Source organism: Equus asinus, chromosome 8, assembly GCF_041296235.1.
Source record: "Equus asinus isolate D_3611 breed Donkey chromosome 8, EquAss-T2T_v2, whole genome shotgun sequence".
Classification (NCBI taxonomy): Eukaryota; Metazoa; Chordata; class Mammalia; order Perissodactyla; family Equidae; genus Equus; species Equus asinus.
In genome coordinates this window covers 23,759,312-23,779,581 of record NC_091797.1, presented here as the reverse complement: position 1 = coordinate 23,779,581, position 20,270 = coordinate 23,759,312, and the positions used below count along the sequence as shown (strand labels likewise).

General features: G+C 46.0%; 1 protein-coding gene across 1 annotated transcript; it reads right to left on the bottom strand.

Moving 5' to 3' along the window:
• Positions 1-5,625: 5,625 nt before the first annotated feature.
• TREML4 (triggering receptor expressed on myeloid cells like 4) lies at positions 5,626-20,091 on the bottom strand. Its single transcript, XM_070516725.1, is given in 6 exon segments — positions 5,626-5,878; positions 12,711-14,056; positions 14,243-14,321; positions 19,466-19,563; positions 19,700-19,785; positions 20,033-20,091. Coding segments are annotated over 5 exon segments (684 nt in total). The 3' UTR covers positions 5,626-5,878; positions 12,711-13,694.
• Between the last annotated feature and the right edge of the window lie 179 nt (positions 20,092-20,270).

Below are 20,270 nucleotides of genomic sequence, written 5' to 3'. Positions count from 1 at the left end.
GCCACAACTAGAAGGACCCACAACTAAAATACACAACTATGTACCGGGGGGCCTTGGGGAGAAAAAGAAAAAGAAAATCTTTAAAAAAAAACAAAAAAACATCATGCTGAGTAAGCGAAGCCACCCGTAGAAGAATACATACTCTGCCTCCATTTTTAGCACCTTCTAGAACAGGCAAAAGTAATCTAAGGCGATAGAAGCCACAACAGCAGTGGTCTCTGGTGGGAGATATTGACTGGAAAGGGCAGAAGGAAGCTCTCTCAGGTGATGGCACTGTTCTTTATGTTGGTTTCAGTCATGTTTACATGGCTATACTCATTTGTCACAACTCCTTTAACTGTACACTTGAAGTCCATGGATTTTATTGCATGGAAATTATGTATCAACAATAAAAATATTTAAAAATTGCCACCTGACTGTTAATTGACCTATTCTAGGCTGCGTCTCCCTTCTCCCTGAGGCCTGGACGCCTCAGCCTCAATGGCAGAGACACATGTTGTCAGTAACAATGAATATATCAGATAATATTGCAAAGGTAATGTCCCACTCTCTCTCCTTATTTCCTTTATGCATGTCCCTTTTAGGGTATGTATCTTTATCCTATTCATTTGTAAGAAGTCCTTATAATTAAAATTTTTAATTCCTTGACATAAATATCGCAAAAAACTCTTTTCTATTTATTCTTTGCTTTTTTATTCTCTTTATAGTGTTTTCTGACACAGAGAGTTTAAAATTCTTATTTTTGGCAAATCTCCCAGCCTTTTTCTCTATGGTTTCTGCCTCTGTTGTATTGCTTACATATGCCTGCCCCGACCAGACATTGGATCCATATACGGTTCTTTCTTTTAGTTCTTTTATATTTTCTTATTTAACATTTATCTCTTTAATCCACTTAGAATTTATTTTAGTTTAGAGTATGAAGAGAGGGTAAAACATAACTTTTTCCAAATAGTTAAATCTGCTCCATTTCCCTTTGTTAAATAAGCCCACCGATGTGGATGGCTCTCTTTGTGATATACCAAATGTCTATACACATTTGGACTGATTCTGGCAACCCATCGCCTCTATTCTCCTCTGGGGCTGCCTGATGTGGTGAAATCTATGGGGATCCACTGATCTTCAAAGAAGAAGGGAATAAAAGACGGGATCATGAGAAAAATTACCAAGTGCTATAAAAAAAAGGATGACAAGTTAAACGAATCTATTACAGAGAAGCAAATTGAACAATCTATTACAGCGGAAGAACAACTAATGGGAGAGTAATTTAAATTAAGTCTAATATTCTCAGAGAGATAAGGGACAACACCTGAAGCATGAAACCAGAGCAAGCAATAATGGAAAAGAACAAATTAGAGATCTCATCTATGAAAAGAATAATTGTTGAGATAAGGAACTCAGTGAATGGAATGAATAACAAAGGAATGAATTGGTGAGGGAAAGACAGGATCAAGGAATACTACCAGAGGCATTGGGAAGGGATAAAGTAACAGAAAGTAGAAGAGAAAGATTAAGAGGCATGGAGGACAGAAAGAGAAACGCAACATCTCCTCAAAGAAGTCACAAAAGGAGAAAAAAAGAAGGAACTACTTGAAAAATAATACTGAGAATTCAAAGAAATATATAAGACATCAGATTGAATGTGTCCACACAGTTCCAAATAGAATGCACAAGGAAATACCTCACATTAAGACAGATTATAATAAAAATTTCAAAGAGAAATTTCTAAAATGTTCCAGAGAGATAAAACAGGCCAGCTAAAAGGAACGAAAATCAGATTGGTATCAGAATTTTACACAGCAGTACTGGAGGTAAAAAGATGATGTAACACTATTTTTTAACTTTTGAAGACAAATAACTCTTCTAAACATCAGCTTAAAGCATAGAATTTATCCCAATTTAAAAATAGTGGTGAAGGGAATTAGAGAGTTTTGAGACCAAGGAAGTTAAGATAAAATATTAAAAAGTTATAGCTAAATGCTAGGTCTTAGTGTCTGAACGGATGAAGATGCGCTTTTGTTCAGTACACCTTTATCCCATTGCTAGTGTTCTTTAAATGAATCTCACATTTCTGTATTGTAAATGTGGATTCGTCCAAATCCACTGCAGTTGGATAAGGTGAATAAATCAAGAAAGGATTGGGCTCAGCCAAATATAACTGAAAATCAACTAGCCGCGCCTTCAACACATGAGTGTTTATATGCATTTATTATTTTTACTATGAATATTTCCAAGTACACACAAAAGCAGAGATGATAACACATCTAACCCCCATGTACCAGCACCCAGCTTCATCTATTCTCACCTCTGTTTTGTTTTTGTTTTTTCAAAAACGTTCTATGGGTGCTGCCCTCTACTTCAATAGAATCACACCAGGAAGCACATGGTCTCTAGTTTCTAGATTAGTGATTCAGGTGACACAAGAAGTCAGCATTCATTAGATGTCTGAGATCCTACTGCCCAGGTAGTCCCACCCAGGTATAAATCCTACAGGAAGTTTCACGTGGTTCCATGAAGGAACACAGTGAGGATACTCATCCCAGCATCGTTGGCAATGCGGGAAGTGGAGGCAGAGCAACAGATCCGGGCCGGGCTCTGAATGATGCGCTTCGGCGGATGCATGCACACAGGGGATGGCTGCAGCACTGAAGAGCAGCAGGCTCCGGACATGCGCCCCAGCAACGAGTGAAGCCAGCTTACGAAGAAGGTGTATCATCATCTCTTATACAGGAGTGAAAAATACAGTCACGGAAAACAATATCTCATGTTTTACAAGGATACACTCAAATTCAAGGTTACATGACAAATGCACTGGAGGGGTTGCCTTGAAGGGGAGGCAAGTGGGAATAGGAAATGGGGATACAAAGAATAAATTAAAGAAATGAAGCAAAAATGGTGCCTCACACAGACAGGTGGCGGTCGTGTGGCATGAGCTGAAATACAGGTGAGAAACTTCTTTTTTGACCTCCCCATCCCCCAAAAAAGGAAAGTGCCCTGTGCTCTCTGGATGGTGGCCTTGTCCTGGCTGGTGTTCAGCTGGGACGCCCTGGGACCCCCGTATCGGTTGTTTGAATGGCGGACGCAGATTCTGAGGGGTCACTGTCCGGGCCTTACGGGGTGTTACATGTTCTGAATATTTCTCTGGCCGTTTTTTGTTTTATGGAGGTGATATCCTGTCTGTTATCTAAAACATTTATCTTTCACCCACAGTCGATTATTGTTCTTCACCTTGACTCCTGTTTAGGCCGAGAACCTCCTCACATATCGAGCAAGCAGCATAAGGGACCCTGGCTGTCAGATCTTATCTGTCCACCATGCATTTTGCAGTCATTGTCTTCTGCTCCTGTTTTGAGCTGCTGAGTCATCAGCTCTTGCCATTTTAATTGCTTCTAATTTTTTTGTTTAACTTCTGGGAATTCCTCAGCTTCTGGTCTGCTGATTATGGCTTTTCTTATTTTCACTTTTAGGGTTTATTTATTTATTTATTTATTTATTTTTGAGGAAGATTAGCCCTGAGCTAACATCCGCTGCCAATCCTCCTCTTTTTTGCTGAGGAAGGCTGGCCCTGCACTAACATCTGTGCCAATCTTCCTCTACTCTCTATGTGGGATGCCTACCACAGCATGGCTTGCCAAGCGGTGCCACGTCCACACCCGGGATCTGAACCGGTGAACCCCAGGCCAAGGAAGCAGAACGTGCACACTTAACGGCTGCATCCTGGGGCCAGCCCCTAGGGTTTATTTTTAAGTCATTTTTTAATCTCATTTTAAGATATCTGGGGTGGAAGGAGGGAAGACTGGCAGGATTCACATACCATCTTTTTTTTCTTTTTGAGGAAAATTAGCTCTGAGCTGACATCCACTGCCCATCCTCCTCTTTTTGTGTGTGTGCTGAGGAAGATTGGCCCTGAGCTAACATCTGTGCCCATCCTCCCCTATTTCATACATGGGACACCTGCCACAGCATGGCTTCATAAGCGGTGCCTAGGTCCATGCCTGGGATCCGGATGCGAAACCATGGGGCTAAAGTAGAGCGCGTGAGCTTAACTGCTGCGCCACTGGACAGGTCCCCCACGTGCCATCTTGCTCAGCTTCCCCCTTGCACGTTTCAGTCCAAGGGCTTGAATTTAAGGGCAAGAGGAAACACACACACACACACAGGGTGCTCAGGCAGCGCAGAGGCAAGAAACAGAGAAAAGGTGGGGCCCCGCTGAGGTGGAGGTGAGAGACAACAGGAGTCCCAGGAGAGAAGGAGCAGGGGCGGAGTTAGGGAAGGCTGGCAGATAAAGGGGAGGGTTGACCGATGCAAATAAACCTCGCATGGGTGCCCAGTTTGCGGGGAGGCGAGGGCTGGGGAAGCAGAGTGCTCAGTACCAGGGTGAAGGGTCACCACAGCTGAACTCGGAGCCGGGGGTTGTCTCCAGCACGCTTGGGCGCTGGTGTTTTCCTCACAGGGCTGTGGTGTTCAGTGGTTAGGGGCGGCTCCCAATAGCTGGGTAGGGGGAGAACAGATATTCATCCCGGATCCACGGATGAGGCTAAAGGCACCCAAGAGTCCCGGGGCCAGGCTGGGCGGGCACGATCAGAAACGCGCATCACTGCTGTCCCCACAGTGTCCTAATGACCTTGAGGAGGGAGGATGAGGAGGGAATTCCTAAAGTGAAGTGAATCCTTTCCCCACCCTCTTCCCTGCCCCTCCCTCCTACCCTGTCCCTGGCACTGGCCCCTCCTCTCCCCTTTCTCCTCCCTCCCATCTACTTCCAGCCGCCCCCCTCCGTACACCTTCTCCCCAGTCCAGCTGCCCCCCTTCCTGCCCCTGCACCTTCCGCCCACTCTCAGCTCTCCCCGCTGCCCTCCTTGCTCTCAGGATGGAGAAGGAGGCAGAGCCCGGGGTGGAGACTCTGGGAAGGCCTCTGTGTTTCTCTGAGGTTCCATTTCTTTTGAATGGGAGCAAATGACATGGAAGTGAAAGGTGGAAATTGCGAGAAACAATGAATATTTAGGTTAGACTCAGTTACAATCTCTCACCTCTGTGCTCTCTGGCTGCCTCTTCCTGGCCACCTTTCCTGGAACAGAAGCTGTCCCCAGCTCTGTTGCCCCCAAGTCCAACCCAGGTCCACTCACCAGCACCTGCAGCTCAGGAGCACAAACAGGGCTGACAGCACCAGGTCCTGGGCATGAGGAGTCCACACAGCATGGTGACCAGGGAGCTGGGGGCAGCCGAACCAGGAGAGAAGGGGGGACTTGAATTCTGGGCAGGAGGAGAGAGAAGGGAGGAGGGACCTGGGCTAGGATGTCAGCTGCTCCTGCAGTGTCCCTGAGCCAGGCCCCCTGTGGGGAGAGCTTGTTGGTATGAGGACCACCCTGAACTGACTGTGCAGAGGCAATGGACACAGGAGAGGGGGACAGGTCACAGGGTCTCTCTAGGCCTGTGAGAAGACCCGGTCATAGGGAACCAGAAGTCTTGGATGGAGGAAAAGGCAGGTTAGGGGAAGAGACAGGGATGGGAGCTCCCGGGGGGGGGGGGGGGAGGGGGGGGGGCTCCGGGGGAGCCCGGGCGGGGGGAGGGGAGTGTTACCGAGCAATGGGCTGGCTCTGCTCACCACGATCTGAAGCCAATCGATCAATCACAAGTTAGGGATCGAGAAAGGAAGTTTTAATTCGATTAGCTGCTATAATCGGGAAGATGGCAGACTAATGTCTCAAAAGAAAACCACCTTCAAAAATTACAGAATCTTGAGGCAGGTAGATAGGGAAAATGGGCAGGAAGCAGGGGGTTTCCTTCAGGCATGATTGACTCCAGGGTCTTTGATTGTTCCATTCTTCTGTCAGCTGGGATGGATGCCTTGTAGGTGTGTTTCCCACTTGTGCTCATCCTGTTCCTGGAGAGAAACTCATAGAACAAAGTTTTAATTTATCAAGCTAGCGGGGAGTACATACGTAAGCGGAGGCCCTAAATCAGGAGAAGATGTGAATTTTTTAGAGTAGTGCAGAGCAGGGAGTAGTCACACGGAGGAGGGGCTGGGGCCATTTAGCGTAACAAAATGGCCTCACTTATGTTCGCTTACAGGAGGGACAGAGCCAGGGGAGCAGGAACAATCCCACAGGTCAGAAAGGACAGGGCGTCAGGCTGGACCATCAGTTGGAGCTACTGAGGCCAGAAGAGAGGGCAGATTTGCTGGGGTGAGGTTGGGGGGGAGAAGGCCCCAGAATCAGAGCTGGGCACACAAGGTGTGAGGACCACCTAGAGGGGCCAAGGAGGGCTCTCGGGACCCAGCAGTCAGGAGCCTGGGCTTTGCCCTGTCTCTGCTCCTAAGTGTCCGGGTGACGGTTTGGGACAGGCCCCATGCGATCTCTGGGCCTCGTTTCCTCAGCTGCAATGACTTGGATGACTCGTAAGATGCTGGGCTCTGAATTCCAGCAGGCTCCTCCTCACACCTGTAGGGCTGTCAGAGAGGAAGGAACGACTACGACCATCCGTGCTCTCATCAGGGTTCCTATGTGTCACATCCCTAACGACACCCAGCACCTGACAGCATCCTCATTTCGCTGGTTGAAAAGGTGTAAAGTGGCATCTCAGGGTTGTTTTAATTGACATTTCTTTGATTACTAACAAGCGTGACCATCAGTTGTGTGCCTTTTGGCTTTCCTCTTCTGCAAACTGTCTTTCACATACTGTATCTGTTTTCCACTGAGAGTCCTGTCTTCTTCCTGTTGGTTAGCATTAGCTCCTTGTGCATCATGGGTCCTATTGCGGTGTTAGTGTTAGACATTTTCAGTTAATTTTTCCCAGTCTATCATCTGCTGGATAACTTTTTCCATAGTGTTGTTCATTGAACAGAATTCCTCAGTCTTGGTGTAATCAAATTAATGACTTTTTGCCTGATGATTTATGCTTTCGAAGTTTTGTATAGGAAGCCGTTCCTCAGCCCTAGGTCACACAGGCATTCATCTGTTTCCTTTTCATATTACCATAATAATTTTATTTTTCATAAATATATCTTAGATCCATCTGAGGTTCATCTTTGACTATTGTGTTAGGTACAGATCTAGTTTTTTTGGTTGGTTGGTTTATTTTTTTTATCCACTCTGCCAGTTTTCTCATGGATGTCCAACAAATAATAAGCCTTTTGCCTCATCGATTCCTGGTGTTACCTTCTCATAAAGTATGTTCCCGTATGTACATGGACCTGTCTGGAACTCTTTAGTGTGTCCACTGTTCCATTTATCAGTTTTTGCACCAGCACCACTGTGATCAGTTGTATTACTTGCTAGTATATCCTAATATTTGGTAGGACAAGTCCTCTCTTTTTATTTTTCCTTTTTCATGGTTGACATAGTTATTCATGCATCTTTATTTTTCCATGTCATTTTAGAGTAAGTTTATGAAGTTCTTCAAAAAACTAAACTCCAATTGTGTTTAGGATTACATTTAGAGACTTGCAATTTGGGGGAAATTGACATCTTTATAATATTCTTATCTCATCCAAGATCGTAGATTATTTCTATTTACCTGTGTCGTTAATTAGCATCCCAAAGTTCTCTCCAAAGAGGTTTTGTTTACATTAATTCTTTCTAGATACTTTATAGATTTTGTTACTATTCTGAATAGTATCTTATTTTGATTAGATTTTCTAAGTGATTAGTTCTAGTGTAGAGAAACGCTTTTGACCATTGTCAGTTCATCTTGTATCTGGCAGACTTGCTAAACTCCCTCATGAAATCTAATGGTTTGTGGATTCTGCTTATTTTTTTCTAGGTAGATGATCCCCTCATCTCAAATTGTGACGATCTTCACTCTTCCTGTCTCATCTCCTTCCCTCTTATCTGTTTTCTGTTTCTTTAGAGCACTGGCCAGGACCTCTCATACTATATTAAGCATTAGTAGTAGCTGTGGAAATCCTTAATTTGAATTTCTACTTTCTCCACTAAGTAATATTTACTGTGGTCATTGGTATTCAGTTTCTACCAGGTTCTTTCTCCCCATTTCTAGTTTATTAAGGGTTTTCCCCTATAATAATAACTGTGTTGAACTTTTCCAGATGTTTTTTCTGCATCAGTTGACTTTTTTCCTTTAGTTTATTAATTTGGTTCGTTCACATGGATAGATTTTCTGAAGTTGGACAATCCTTTTGGTCCTGGGATAAACCCCACAGGATCATAATACATTCTTTTTTTAATACACTGTTGAGTTGAGTTAGCTAATATTTATTTTGGTTTTGACTCTGTTCATCAGAGAAACGAACCTATAATTTAATTTTCTTGTATTATCCTTAACTGGTTTTGAGATTAAGATGACTGTAGCCTCTTAAAATAAGCTGGGCAGCTTTTGTTTCTTTTCTGTTTTCTGCATCATCTTGTATAAAATATGAATCAAATGTTTCTTAAAAGATTGATGATACCTGTAAAACCATCTGAGTCTAGAATTTTCTGTGAGGTTGGCTCTTTATCTAACGTTTCAGTGTCTTTAATATTTATTCATCTATTCAAATCTATTTCCTCTCATGCTAATCTTGGCATTTTATATTTTTAAGGAATTTGTCCATTTCTAGGATTTCAAACAAGTGTTTATTCAGGATTTATTTATTTAAAAATCTTTTCAAGTGAGTGTGTGGTTATTTTCTTCTTTTCCTTCAATTTATTGTTCATTTATATCTTCTTTTATCTTGATCAGTCTCATCAGAAGGAGGTCTGTCTTATTAGACTTTTCACAGCACAAATTATGTGTTTTCTTATTCACCATTTTAAAAAAATCCATTTAGGGGCTGGTCCCGTGGCCGAGTGGCTGGGTTCTCACACTCCGCTGCAGGCGGCCCAGTGTTTCGTTTGTTCGAGTCCTGGGTGCGGACATGGCACTGCTCATCAGGCCATGCTGAGGCGGCGTCCCACATGCCACAACTAGAGGGACCCACAACGAAGAATGTACAGCTATGTACTGGGGGGCCTTGGGGAGAAAAGGGAAAAAAATAAAATCTTTAAAAAAAAATCCATTTAACTGATTTCAGGCCCTCATCGTTATTATTTTCCTCCTTTATATTTCTTTGGGTTGACTATGTAGCTCAGTTTACATCTTCCAGAGTTGAGTGCTTAGCTGATTTATTTAATTAATTAACTAACTTATTTTGGTGAGGAAGATTGTCACTGAGCTAACATCTGTGCCAATCTTCCTCTATTTTATGTGGGATGCCGCCACAGCGTAGCTTGACAAGAGGTGCTAAATCTGCCCCAGGATCTGAACCTGCGAACCCCAGGCCATCCAAGTGGAGCACAGGAACTTAACCACTATGCCACCTGGCTGGCCCTTAGCTCATTTATCTTTAACTTTTTGTATTTTCCAACAAATATACTTAAAGTTGTTAATTTTCCCTCTAAATATTAGCTATGCCCTATAAATTTTGATATAGTGTTTATACTATCATAATATACTTTATTGTATATTTAATGATTTATATAACAAATATATTAATAAATATTTAGTTTCAAATATGCTATTATAGCTTTACTTCCATGCATTCTTAACTTTATTGCATTATCCCTGGAGAATATATTCTGTAGATATTAATTCTTTGGAATTTATTCAAGCTTCTTTTATTTCCTCATCCAAGGTTTACTTTTCTAACTATTCTCTGTGTATTGGAGAGAATGTTTACTACCTGTTTTTATTTATGTAGAATGTTATATATGTGTGTATACATGTACACAGTTTATATATATTTATAAATAATGTATTTTATTGAATATTCATATTGCATTTATATAGTTGAAAATATTTTAAGCATGTAAATACATACTTTCAAAAATTATTTCTTTTATAATATATTCCCATAAATATATATCATAATGTACCTAACATATTTATAAGTATTACATAAATATGTATAATACCTGGATTTTATTGATTATCTGGTTTAGAACATAGATTCCCTCGTTTACTTTTTTATCTCACTGATCTATGATCTTCTGAGAGGGATGTGACTTTCCAACAGCAATTATTAATTATTTATTTCTCTTTGCTTTTCTGATAGTGTTACTTGGTATATTTTATGGCCATATATTTAGGTACACATGTTTATGATGGCTCTATTTTCTTATTAAGTGTACATTTTATCAGTATTTATTGTATGTCTTTGTCTCAGAATATTATTTTACCTTAAATTCTATTTTGTTCAATATTAAGATCGCTACTACAGTTTACTCTGTTTCATATTAGCCAGATATATTTTTCCAATTTTTTGATTTTAACCTTTTAAAATCTTTTTTTCAAGTTTATCTCTTGTGGACAATATATTGTTGCAATTTTTAAAAACCCAAACTGAGTCTTTATCCTTGTTTTGTGGGTTTAACCCACTTAAATTTATTGAAACTGCTTTTATAATAGGACCCGTTTCTGCCTTCTTATTTCATTCTCTCCGTCGGCTGTGATTTATTTAAAAATGAGTTATTTTCCTATTTTCCTTTGGAGAGAGTTTTATTTTGCTGGTGAAGGGTATACCTTCCATTTCCTTAACTGAAGACCCATATTTATATTGATTTACTCCAGTTGCTGCCTCAGACCTATCAACATCTGCCTGTTGCCTCCCTGAGACAAGTACTCAACCCTCCTTTCACGGCCCTCTGCTCTCTCCTCCCCATCCCAAGTTGGTGTTGTCTAAAATGTTATTTTCCAATTGTCATGGATACGTTTTCTCTTTCTCTTCATTTTGGTTCTAGCCGCTTTTTTTTTAAAGATAAAAACAGACTTTGCCATGGTGCTTGCTCACGCTTACTTCCTCACCTCTTGCAGCATCTCCTGAATTTGTTTTTCATCTTAACCGAGTACTTCCTCCAAGAGCGTTTTCAGTGGGGATCTCTGCATGTGGCAAACCTTCTGAGGTCTTAGAAGTCCCAAAGCATCGTGATCTCACATTTGGATGACACTTTGGCTGGATATAAAACTCTAGGTACTAAGTTCTTTAATACTTTAATAATTTTACTTAATTGTCTTGCAGCTGGTGTTCTTCTTAAGAAATCTGATGTAGACCTAATTCTTGTTCTTTTATAGGTGATCTGAAAGTCTTCTTGTCTTTGATTGTCTTACATTTCACATAGTGGGGCTAGGGCTGTGTGTGTGTGTGTGTGTCCTATTTTCCTCTCTTGGCAATGTACAAGTCTTTTTGATCTGAGATCTTTTTCTACAATTCTGAGAGATCAATATTAATTTTTTCTTCAAATATTTCTCCTTTCCATCTTTTCTCTCCCACAGGGATTCTTTTTTTTTTTTTTTTTAAGATTTTATTTTTTTCCTTTTTCTCCCCAAAGCCCCCCGGTACATAGTTGTATATTCTTCGTTGTGGGTCCTTCTAGTTGTGGCATGTGGGCCGCCACCTCAGCGTGGTTTGATGAGCAGTGCCATGTCCGCGCCCAGGAATCGAACCAATGAAACACTGGGCCGCCTGCAGCGGAGCGCGCAAACTTAACCACTCGGCCACGGGGCCAGCCCATCTCCCACAGGGATTCTTAATGACCGTATGCTAGTAGATGCACTTTTCCATGTCTCTTCACTTCTCTTTGATTTTTTAATCACTTATTGCTTTCCAGGAACTTTCCGGGAGAATTCCTCAACCTCTCTTCCAGTTTGCTCTCCAGCCACATCTACCCTTTATTTATCACGTGTGATGGTCTTTATTTCAACTATAATATTTGTCACAGCTAGTATGACCATTTAGCTCTGTTTACTGGCTCTTCTCTTGATTCAGGTTTCTGTCTCCCCTCACCCCTCTAGCTCTCCTGATCATATTCACTTGGAATTACTGTACTGTCAGTTCCCATAGTTCTGCTTCAGATCACTTCTATTATTTGGTGTGTTGTCATTCTTTTAAGATAATAGTTCTCCAAAGATGCCAAGTTATTTTGGCTTGTGAATTCAGATTCCCCTGAGATGATCGTATACTCAGTCTGGTAACAGATAATGTGGAAGAATGGAAGGCTAAATCCTTCTATCTAGTGAGTTTTATGTGGGAGCATAAGCCACAGAGCATAAGGGAACCCCCTAATGTACCCACATTGCTGCTGTTCCCATCCTCTGGTCAGGGTTTCACCTTTAAACTCTTTGGGAGATCCTCCCTAGTGTGTAACCCACCTGCCTTGGAGTTTGGAGAAGGAAGTGGTTATGGAGCAAATGCCCATGGGCAGCTGGCCATCTATCTTCACCAATATCCCACTGCTCTGGCTGTGCCTCGTGGTCCCTAGAGTACCTGCGATCTAGGCTGCTGCAGCCCATTTCTGTGGTGAAGGAGAAGCCATGGAAGTCTCAAGGCCCATGACTGCAAGAATGAAGAGCAGAAGCAAGTTTCCTCTCACCTATTTCGTGCTTTGTCTCCAGCCGCCATCTGCCGCAGGCTGTGGTCACTCTCTCCACACTCACCCCTCACCCTTCAACATATTTCAGCACAGGCTTCAGCTCCCACACTGTTTTGGTTCCATTTGTTCTCATTCCAGAAATCTGTGTCTTACTGTCTTTACTATAGTTCCTCCCAAATTAATGGCCTGTACCCTCTTCCGCATTCCTCTCTCCCCAACTTTGTATCTGAGCCCTGAGAACTCCTCTGCAGGACTCTGTGCCTCAACCGTCTTGGAAAGAATCCATGGGTCCCCCTCTCCCTGACTCTGAGGCCACATGAGCTATCTGGCCATCCCTTCCCAGGACCCTCCCTCCTGGTAACATTCCTGACTTACCTGTGCTCAGAGCCAGAGGTCCCCTCTGGAGAAATGATCAGAACTAAGGCGGACACAAAGAAGATAGTGGCTGCCTGGGAGACCAGAACAGAGAATAGGATTGGCCCCAAAAACCCTTGAGAAAGTGGAGAGGGGACAGAGCAGCTCCTTAGGGTCCCTCAGGCCAGCTGAAGTCCAGACTGGTACTGTGCCCTAAGGGGGGCAGTTTCTCCCCAGGTTGGTGGGAAGCGAGGGGCAGAGCTGGGACATGCAGGTCTGGGGTCTTCCAGGACAGGCATGCCCCTTGGGACACCCAGCCCATCCATGGCTATCTTTGTGATCTGATCAGATTGTGCACATTTATCTCCCTGGGTCTTGAGCCCAGTAAGCCCTGGACATAGCTTCCCACCAGCCCAGGCCCCAGGAGCTCAGCCCTCAGAGCCGGGCCCCCCGGTGCTCCCATCCCTGAATCAGAGGTTACCCAAGCTGCCTGGCCACCCTTCTTCCCTCCCCACACTGAGACCCCAGACCTACCTGTACTTGGTAGGAGTGAGGTGGGGGTCCACACAGGAAAGTGGTTGGGGCTGAAGAGAAAAGAAAGTAGACAATGACTGTCCAGAGGACCGGAAGACAGAATGGGGTCTGGCCTCAAAGCTGTGAGGGGAAGCGGGGGACCTAGAGACAATCCCTCAGGGCCCCTTAGGCCAGAGGTGACCTGTGCCTAAGGTCTACACACTAGAGCTATTGGGGTGTGTGTGTAAGCAAGGGACAGGCAGAATCAGAGAGAGACTCGGGACTCCTCTCTGGTGAGCCCCGGGCATACCTTCCTGCTAGTTGGGGCCAGGACTGGCAAAGTGGAGAAGAGGTGAGAGCCCTTCTCTGGAGACCAGGGCCCCCGCTCCCCTTGGATCAGAGCAGAAGACCTGGTAGGATCTGGGGTGATGGAGTCACACAAAGTGGGTGAGTGACATTTCCCGCAGGCCTGGGAGGGAGGGGGGCATTTCCTTAAGAAAGGAGCTCTTCCGGAGACAAGACCAGGCTGATGTTTCTGAGAATAGTGACCAAGTTCCTGGAAGAGTTGTAGCTTCTAGACCATTAGGACCCGAAGTCCTCCTCCATCCGCTGAATCATGGTGATGATGAAGAAACCAGCACCCAATGCATCCCAGATCATGTGTCCAGAGTCCTGAGCTGCTGTCGGGAGCTTGGAGCTGGTGACTGATCAGGTACACTCATGTGAGGATGTCTGCTGACACCGAGTTCTCCTGTTGTAGGGCCCTCCCTCGGGAGGGTACTGCCACTGCACGGAGAGTGTCTGCCCCGCCACTTCATGAAACTCTTCAGGCATGACTGTCTTTCCCCAGGAACCTGGATAACAAGCTCTCAGTTCAGGGCCCTGGCCGGACCCAGCCACACCTCTCCCAGGGCCAGGGAAAGGGGACAGGGAGCAACTTCTGATGCCCACATCCAGAACACGGTCTTCAAAGCCAGCCCTCTGGTCACAGAGTCACCCTGCTCCCTGCCCCACCCTCTCCTTCACCCCCTCCATCTCACCTGAGGCCAGGAGCACCAGGAGGACAGGTGGCAGGAGCAGGTGTGGGGCTCCCCAAGCCATGTCATCCCCAACCTGTTTCTGACAATGGAGGAGTGGAGAAAAGGGGAGGCCTCTGGGGAGAGAAAACCAGAAGCTGGGCCTGATTCTGCCTCAGTTTCCCAGCCTCTCTCAGTTGGAAGAACTGAGAAAGAGCAACACCTTGACTGGGGAAGCCATTGGCCTGAGAGGCGGGCTGTGTGGGCAGAGGGGAGGGAGGGGCAGCCAGGCCTGCATGGGGGGCCACCAGCTGCAGGGTCTGTCTCTGGGCCTGGAGACCTCAGCCCTGTCTCAGTTGTTCTCTTTGCCCAACTTCTCCCCATCTCCATCACTCCACACCTTTCCCTCTCTCACAGTCCTTCATTGTTGCTGGGGAAAGCTCTGAGAATGTCCAAGAAGAAACTGGGGGGAAATAAGAGGCTGTTCCTCCTTTCTTTCTCTCTGTGCACTGCCTATGAATGGTCAGAGGGCCATGAAGGCCTGACCAGAGACCTGAATCCCTCTGGGCCTCAGGCAAGACAGGGACCCCACTCCCAGGCATGATGGGTCAATGGTGTGTTTTCGCCCTGGGAGTGTTTGAGCGGGAGACAGTTTCCATTCCAGGAGCTATAAGAATGGTCCCTGGGAAAAGTGGGGCCAGGAGGGATGGGAGAAAGAGAGCACTGAGCAAGGAGTATCAGAGGGGAAGGCAGGAGGGAGCAGATCAGTTAGGAGGAGAAAGCAGAGTGAGGAGTCAGCCTCATCTCTGTATCTTCAGTTCTCATTCCCCAAAGGTGCTCATTCAGTGTCGGGTGGAGGAATACATGAGTGGGCGAAAAGATGACAAATCCTTTCATTGTAACAACATGTGTGTAAAAATGTGTGGAGGAACAAAACAGCCAAAATTGGAACAACCTGAGCAAGAAAATTAAGTGGTATGGAATTAAAACCCAAAGTATAAAATAAATATCCATGACTCCATACCGATATAATAAACGATTGAATAAATAAAATAGTGGGGGAAATAGGCACATCTCCCATGCAGAGGAATTCCAAATAGTTGATGTAGATCTCTGCCCTCACGGAGGGGCAGCATCACTCCCGCCCCTTCAGTGTGGGCTGTGCACAGTAACTTTCCTCCAAAGAGGACAGCATGGATGGGGGGAAAGAGTCACTTTACAGTGGAGAACCTCACAGCCACCCACCACAGTCTGGTGACCAAGGTCAACATCAACAGTCATAAGTCACGTTGATGGCATGTACCCTTGATATGATGTGATGAGAAGGACACTTGACCTCTCTGGTCTTCCTCCCCCAAAACCCTAAGCCCATGAGAAGAAACATCAAACAACTCTTGAGTGAGGGACATTACTAATCCCTGACCGGCCCTCCCCAAAGCTGTCAAAGTCTTCAAAGATAAGGAACTACTGAGAAACTGTCACAGCCAAGAGGAGCCTAAAGAGATGTGATGACTAAATGTAACGAGGTGTCCTGGATGGGATCCTGGAACAGAAAAAGGACATTAGGTGAAAGCTAAGGAAATATGAATGAAGTATGGACTTCGGTCAATAATAATACATCATTATTGGTTCATTAATTGTGACAAATGCACCATACTAATGTAAGAGATTACTAATAGGGGAAACTGAGTGTGGGGTATCTGGGAACTCTGCAATGTCTTCATAACTTTTCTAAAATCTAAAACTATCCTAAAATAAAAGGTTCATGTAAAAATGTAGAGAGATATTTATATAAAATCTGTATAAAAAATTTGATAACTAACAAAGAAAAAAATTTTTTTTAACTTGGTTTGATGCCATTTAAAAGACTAGTTTATCAGAGGTCTGCTTGCCATGCTGCACTCTGACCACATACAGCCATGTGTCACTTAATGACGGGGCCACGTTCTGAGAAATGCGTCCTTAGGTGATCTCATCGTTGGGAGAATATCAAAGAGAACTCTTACACACACCTAGATGGTAGAGCCTACTACATACCCAGGCTATGCTCATCTTATGGGACCACCAGCCCATATGCGGTCCATCATTGACCAAAAGGTCATTATGTGGCGTGCAACTGTACATATCCCTCTGGGTGTTGAATTCCCATCGCAGGTTTTCCCAGCTGGTTATCACCTAGCTCTCCCTAACTGTGTTCAGTCTTCGGAGCATCCTGTTCAGGTAATGTGATTGTCCCACCTCCCTAAAATGAACAGACACTCTGGTCTGCTCAAGACCCTACATGTCCCTGGACCTCCCTGCCCTGGTCCTGCTGTGGAACTGAGCCCTGGGGATCCCCAGGGAGAAGGGTGATAAAAGGAGGGAGGAGACGGGAAGTTGGACTTTCTGAGGAAAACGACCACAAGGCCTGGAGCCCAAGCTGTCACTAGGCACCAGGAGGCTGCCCAGGGAAGAGGGGACAAAAGGAGGAGGGGTCTGCAGCTACTTCCTGTCTGTGACAATGTGTCCTGGCTGCCGAGTTCATGTGAGCCCATAGCTATCCTGCCTTAACTGGACTTCTCGGCTCAGAGGCCTCAGCCTGCGTTAAGACCCCATTATCTGTGCCCACCCCTGTCTCTGGGCCCCAGTGTGCCTAGTTCCCCCCACGGCCGTTCCTGACTGCCATGCTGGTCCTGCCTCAGACTGTGCTGGCGCTTGTCCTGCTTCCCCAGCCTCCGGAATGCCTCCCGGGCTGCTCCCCAACGAGCCTCACTTACATGGGGCCACAAGCGGACCCTCTTGCAAGAAGCTGGCGCAGAGGACTCCAGCCTGCCGCCACCACCCCTACCCCTGCACGAGCACGGAGTGTCTGGCTGCTCACTATGGCTCCTGATCCTGTGCTGTGTTCTGTCGCACCATACTGTGGACACTCTTCGCTCCTATCCAGACGGCGTGCGAGTCCCCTGAGAGCCAGGCTGCCTTCTCTCATTCATTGAGTGAGCCTCGCCTTGCTCAACCCTGCGGAGCTGTTGGCGCATGCTCCTTGACCTGATGGGGCGGGGCCACAGAGCGCCTCTCCAGCCTCTTGCTGTTTCCCGCTGTGGAGGCTGAGCTGCAGAGCAGACCAGTGACTTGCCCAAAGTTTTGCCAAGATTTCACAACTGAGCTGGGCATTTGAACCCTGTCCTCCAACACACACCTAGCGCTTTACCCACCGCTGAGCAGACCCCATCGCCCTCGCTTCCAGCAGTGTATCACCATCATCCATTCAAATGGGCCACACTTCCACTTGCTGGTTCAAGGACAAGGAAGCCTCAGAGGAGACTCGGGGGTGGGGTGGGGGAGGGGGGAGACAAAAGGACGCAGGCACCAAAATAATATAAACCCTTTCTTGGAGAAAGGAAAATAAAAATCAGAAGTATGATTCTCTCTTTAAGAGGAAAATCTGCTTGAGTTAAATGGAAACTATAAATCAAACTACCCAGGTGTGAAAGTACAATGTGCTATAAGTTTTTATTCAGTATTAATAAGAAGCTAAATTTATAACAAGGAACTGAAAGCTTTGTAGCCAACCAGCTGTATTGAAGGAAAAATCTAGGAAGCAGTGCTGTCAGACAGAATTTCCTGTGATTATACAAATGTTCTAGACCTCTCCATCCAACACAGCAGCCACTAGCCCCATGCAGCTGTTGAGCACCTGACACACAGCAAGTGCAACTGAGGAACTGAATTCTTATTTTCCATTTAATTTTAATTACTTTAAGTATAAATAGCCACATATGTCTAGTTGGAGTGTTACATAGCGCAGCTCTGGATGCCTGAGATGAACTTGCACACCCTGCCCCCTCACAGGGGCAGATCTCTTTGCTGTGTCATGTTTGTGAATGTCAAAACTGTAAAGGTGATAGGAGATAATGTATGATAATATCTTTGCACGTTGTCTAAAAGACAACATTCAAAATATTATTGTGCTTCAGATTGGGAAGAGCATGGTAAATAAGATCCCCAAACATAAATCACAAGGAGAAAATGGATGGATTTAATTACATTGTCAAACACTGGCTTCCCAGATATCACCAACACAACCTGTTGATAAGAGAAAGCTGGGTTTATTGTGTATGGGGTCAAGGAGAACCCCGCCTCTGCAGAGCTGGGGGAGCATCTGAGAGGGGGGCAAGGTCAGAATTTATTGAGAAGTTTGGTCTAAGGCGGGTCTTTCCAAGGAGGGACTGAACCAGGATTGGAAAAGGCTCACAACACAATAGTCCAGGACCGGTAGAAACAGCAAGACAAGGATTTTGAGGCAGGAATTCAAAGAATCTTAGGGTGCAAGGTATCTCCTGATGCTTTCCATTGAAGAGTCGATGCGTCTTTCAGGAAGTTTCCATAGCAAAAAATCAAACCATTTGCCTGGGCAAGAAAACTCCTGGAAAAGTCAAGTCATCTAAGCAGGACGGCGGCATAGCGAAGTCACGTTCACTTAGATAGTTAGACGTGGCTTCAGTTCTCAGGGTCAAGATGGAATGTGCTTATGGATGGTTTCAGTTCACAACATAAAAATTTATTTTTCAAATAAAGCATATTGTGGACAAAAGCAACAGCGGGGAACAGCTCTGCGATGATGCTCTGGCCATCTTGCGCGCAGAAACTACTCAGGCAAAGGCTTGAACCACAGCTGATCTGAATCATGGCAGAATGCCCTTTGACCTTCCTGGGATGAGAGAGGATGGGAGGTCTGTGCCAACGTCTCCACTCACCTTCCCATCTCCCCTGGCAGACCATTTCTCATGACCCCCGAGTTGTGCTGTGGTGACAGGCTTTCTGCCTGACCCCCTCAGAAGACAACGGCAGAGAATGGGCTTTCAGCAGTGTTGTACTGAACGCAGAAATCGCTTGGCATTCCCTTGGCCTCTGATTATTCCCCATGGATCCCCTTCCGCCCACTCTCCACGCTTCCCCACTCATGACTCTTTTTCCCCCACTGTCTAGGAGAGGGGCTGGGCGGAGGTCTCACTAAAGGGGTCTAGGAAGCCTTTTATTTACCCCTGAACAGAGAGTAGCATGTGACGTTTGTTAGGGGAGGAAGGCGTGCCCATCCACTCCTGAAAGGGCGAGTCTGCTGCTCCCTGGGTTTGCCTTGTCCTGGGGACCCCTCTGGAGGCTGCCTCCCCTGAGCAGTGAGAGAAATGGACAGTGTTTGAAACTGATCCATCCACGCCAGGCCAGCTTGAAAAAAAGACTGGATCGTCAAAGAGCAAAAAGCCTCACCCTGCCCCGTCTGCCCCTGGGATTCCTGTCCTGGGGAGCCCAGCCAGCCCTGTTCACATTGCTCCCAGGGGGTGGCCCTGCCTCCTGTCCAAAGACTCCTGAGAACAGAATGGAGGAAAGGGAGGGGACAGGCTCTGGGGAACCCCTGGGAGACGGTCCCTCTAAACCCGCGTCTGCAGCCACTGCCTCTGTCCCCTCATTTTCGCCCCAAGCCTGGCTCCAGCCCCCACTCACCGGAGGCCCAGGCTTTCTGGAAGAGGACCAACAGGCCCTTGTCCAGGATGAATCCGCAGGTCAGAACAACAGCCAGCGCCAGCAGGCTGCGAGGTCAAGGGTGAGCATCAGCAACCTAGGTTTGACTCTCCTGAATCCGAAAGGGTGAGTGTCTGCCGAATGTTGTGCTCTGGAGTTCAGCCTGCTCCCTGCCTCCCGGCCAGAAGAGCAGCCAAGCAGGGGTCTGCACCCTTTGAAGATGGGGCCTCTGCCTTTCCCATGATCCTCAACCCAGGCTCTCACCCCAGAGGAATCTATCTGGTCTTCTGCCTCCCGTATCTCCCTTCTGCATACCTCCTGCACACGGCCACCGGGTCACTCTTCCACTCAAGGGGCCCAGAGGAAGCCTTCATGTTCCCCACTGCCTACAGGACAACATGCGTGCTGCATGGCATTGAAGGCCCTCCGAGATCTGAATCGTGACACTGCTTCAACCTCACCCATCTGCTCTCCGCTCTGCCAGACGGTCTTCCTTTGTAGCCGACCTCTCCGCATGCGCTCCCACCACCCTCCCCTGGCGTGGAAGGCCACG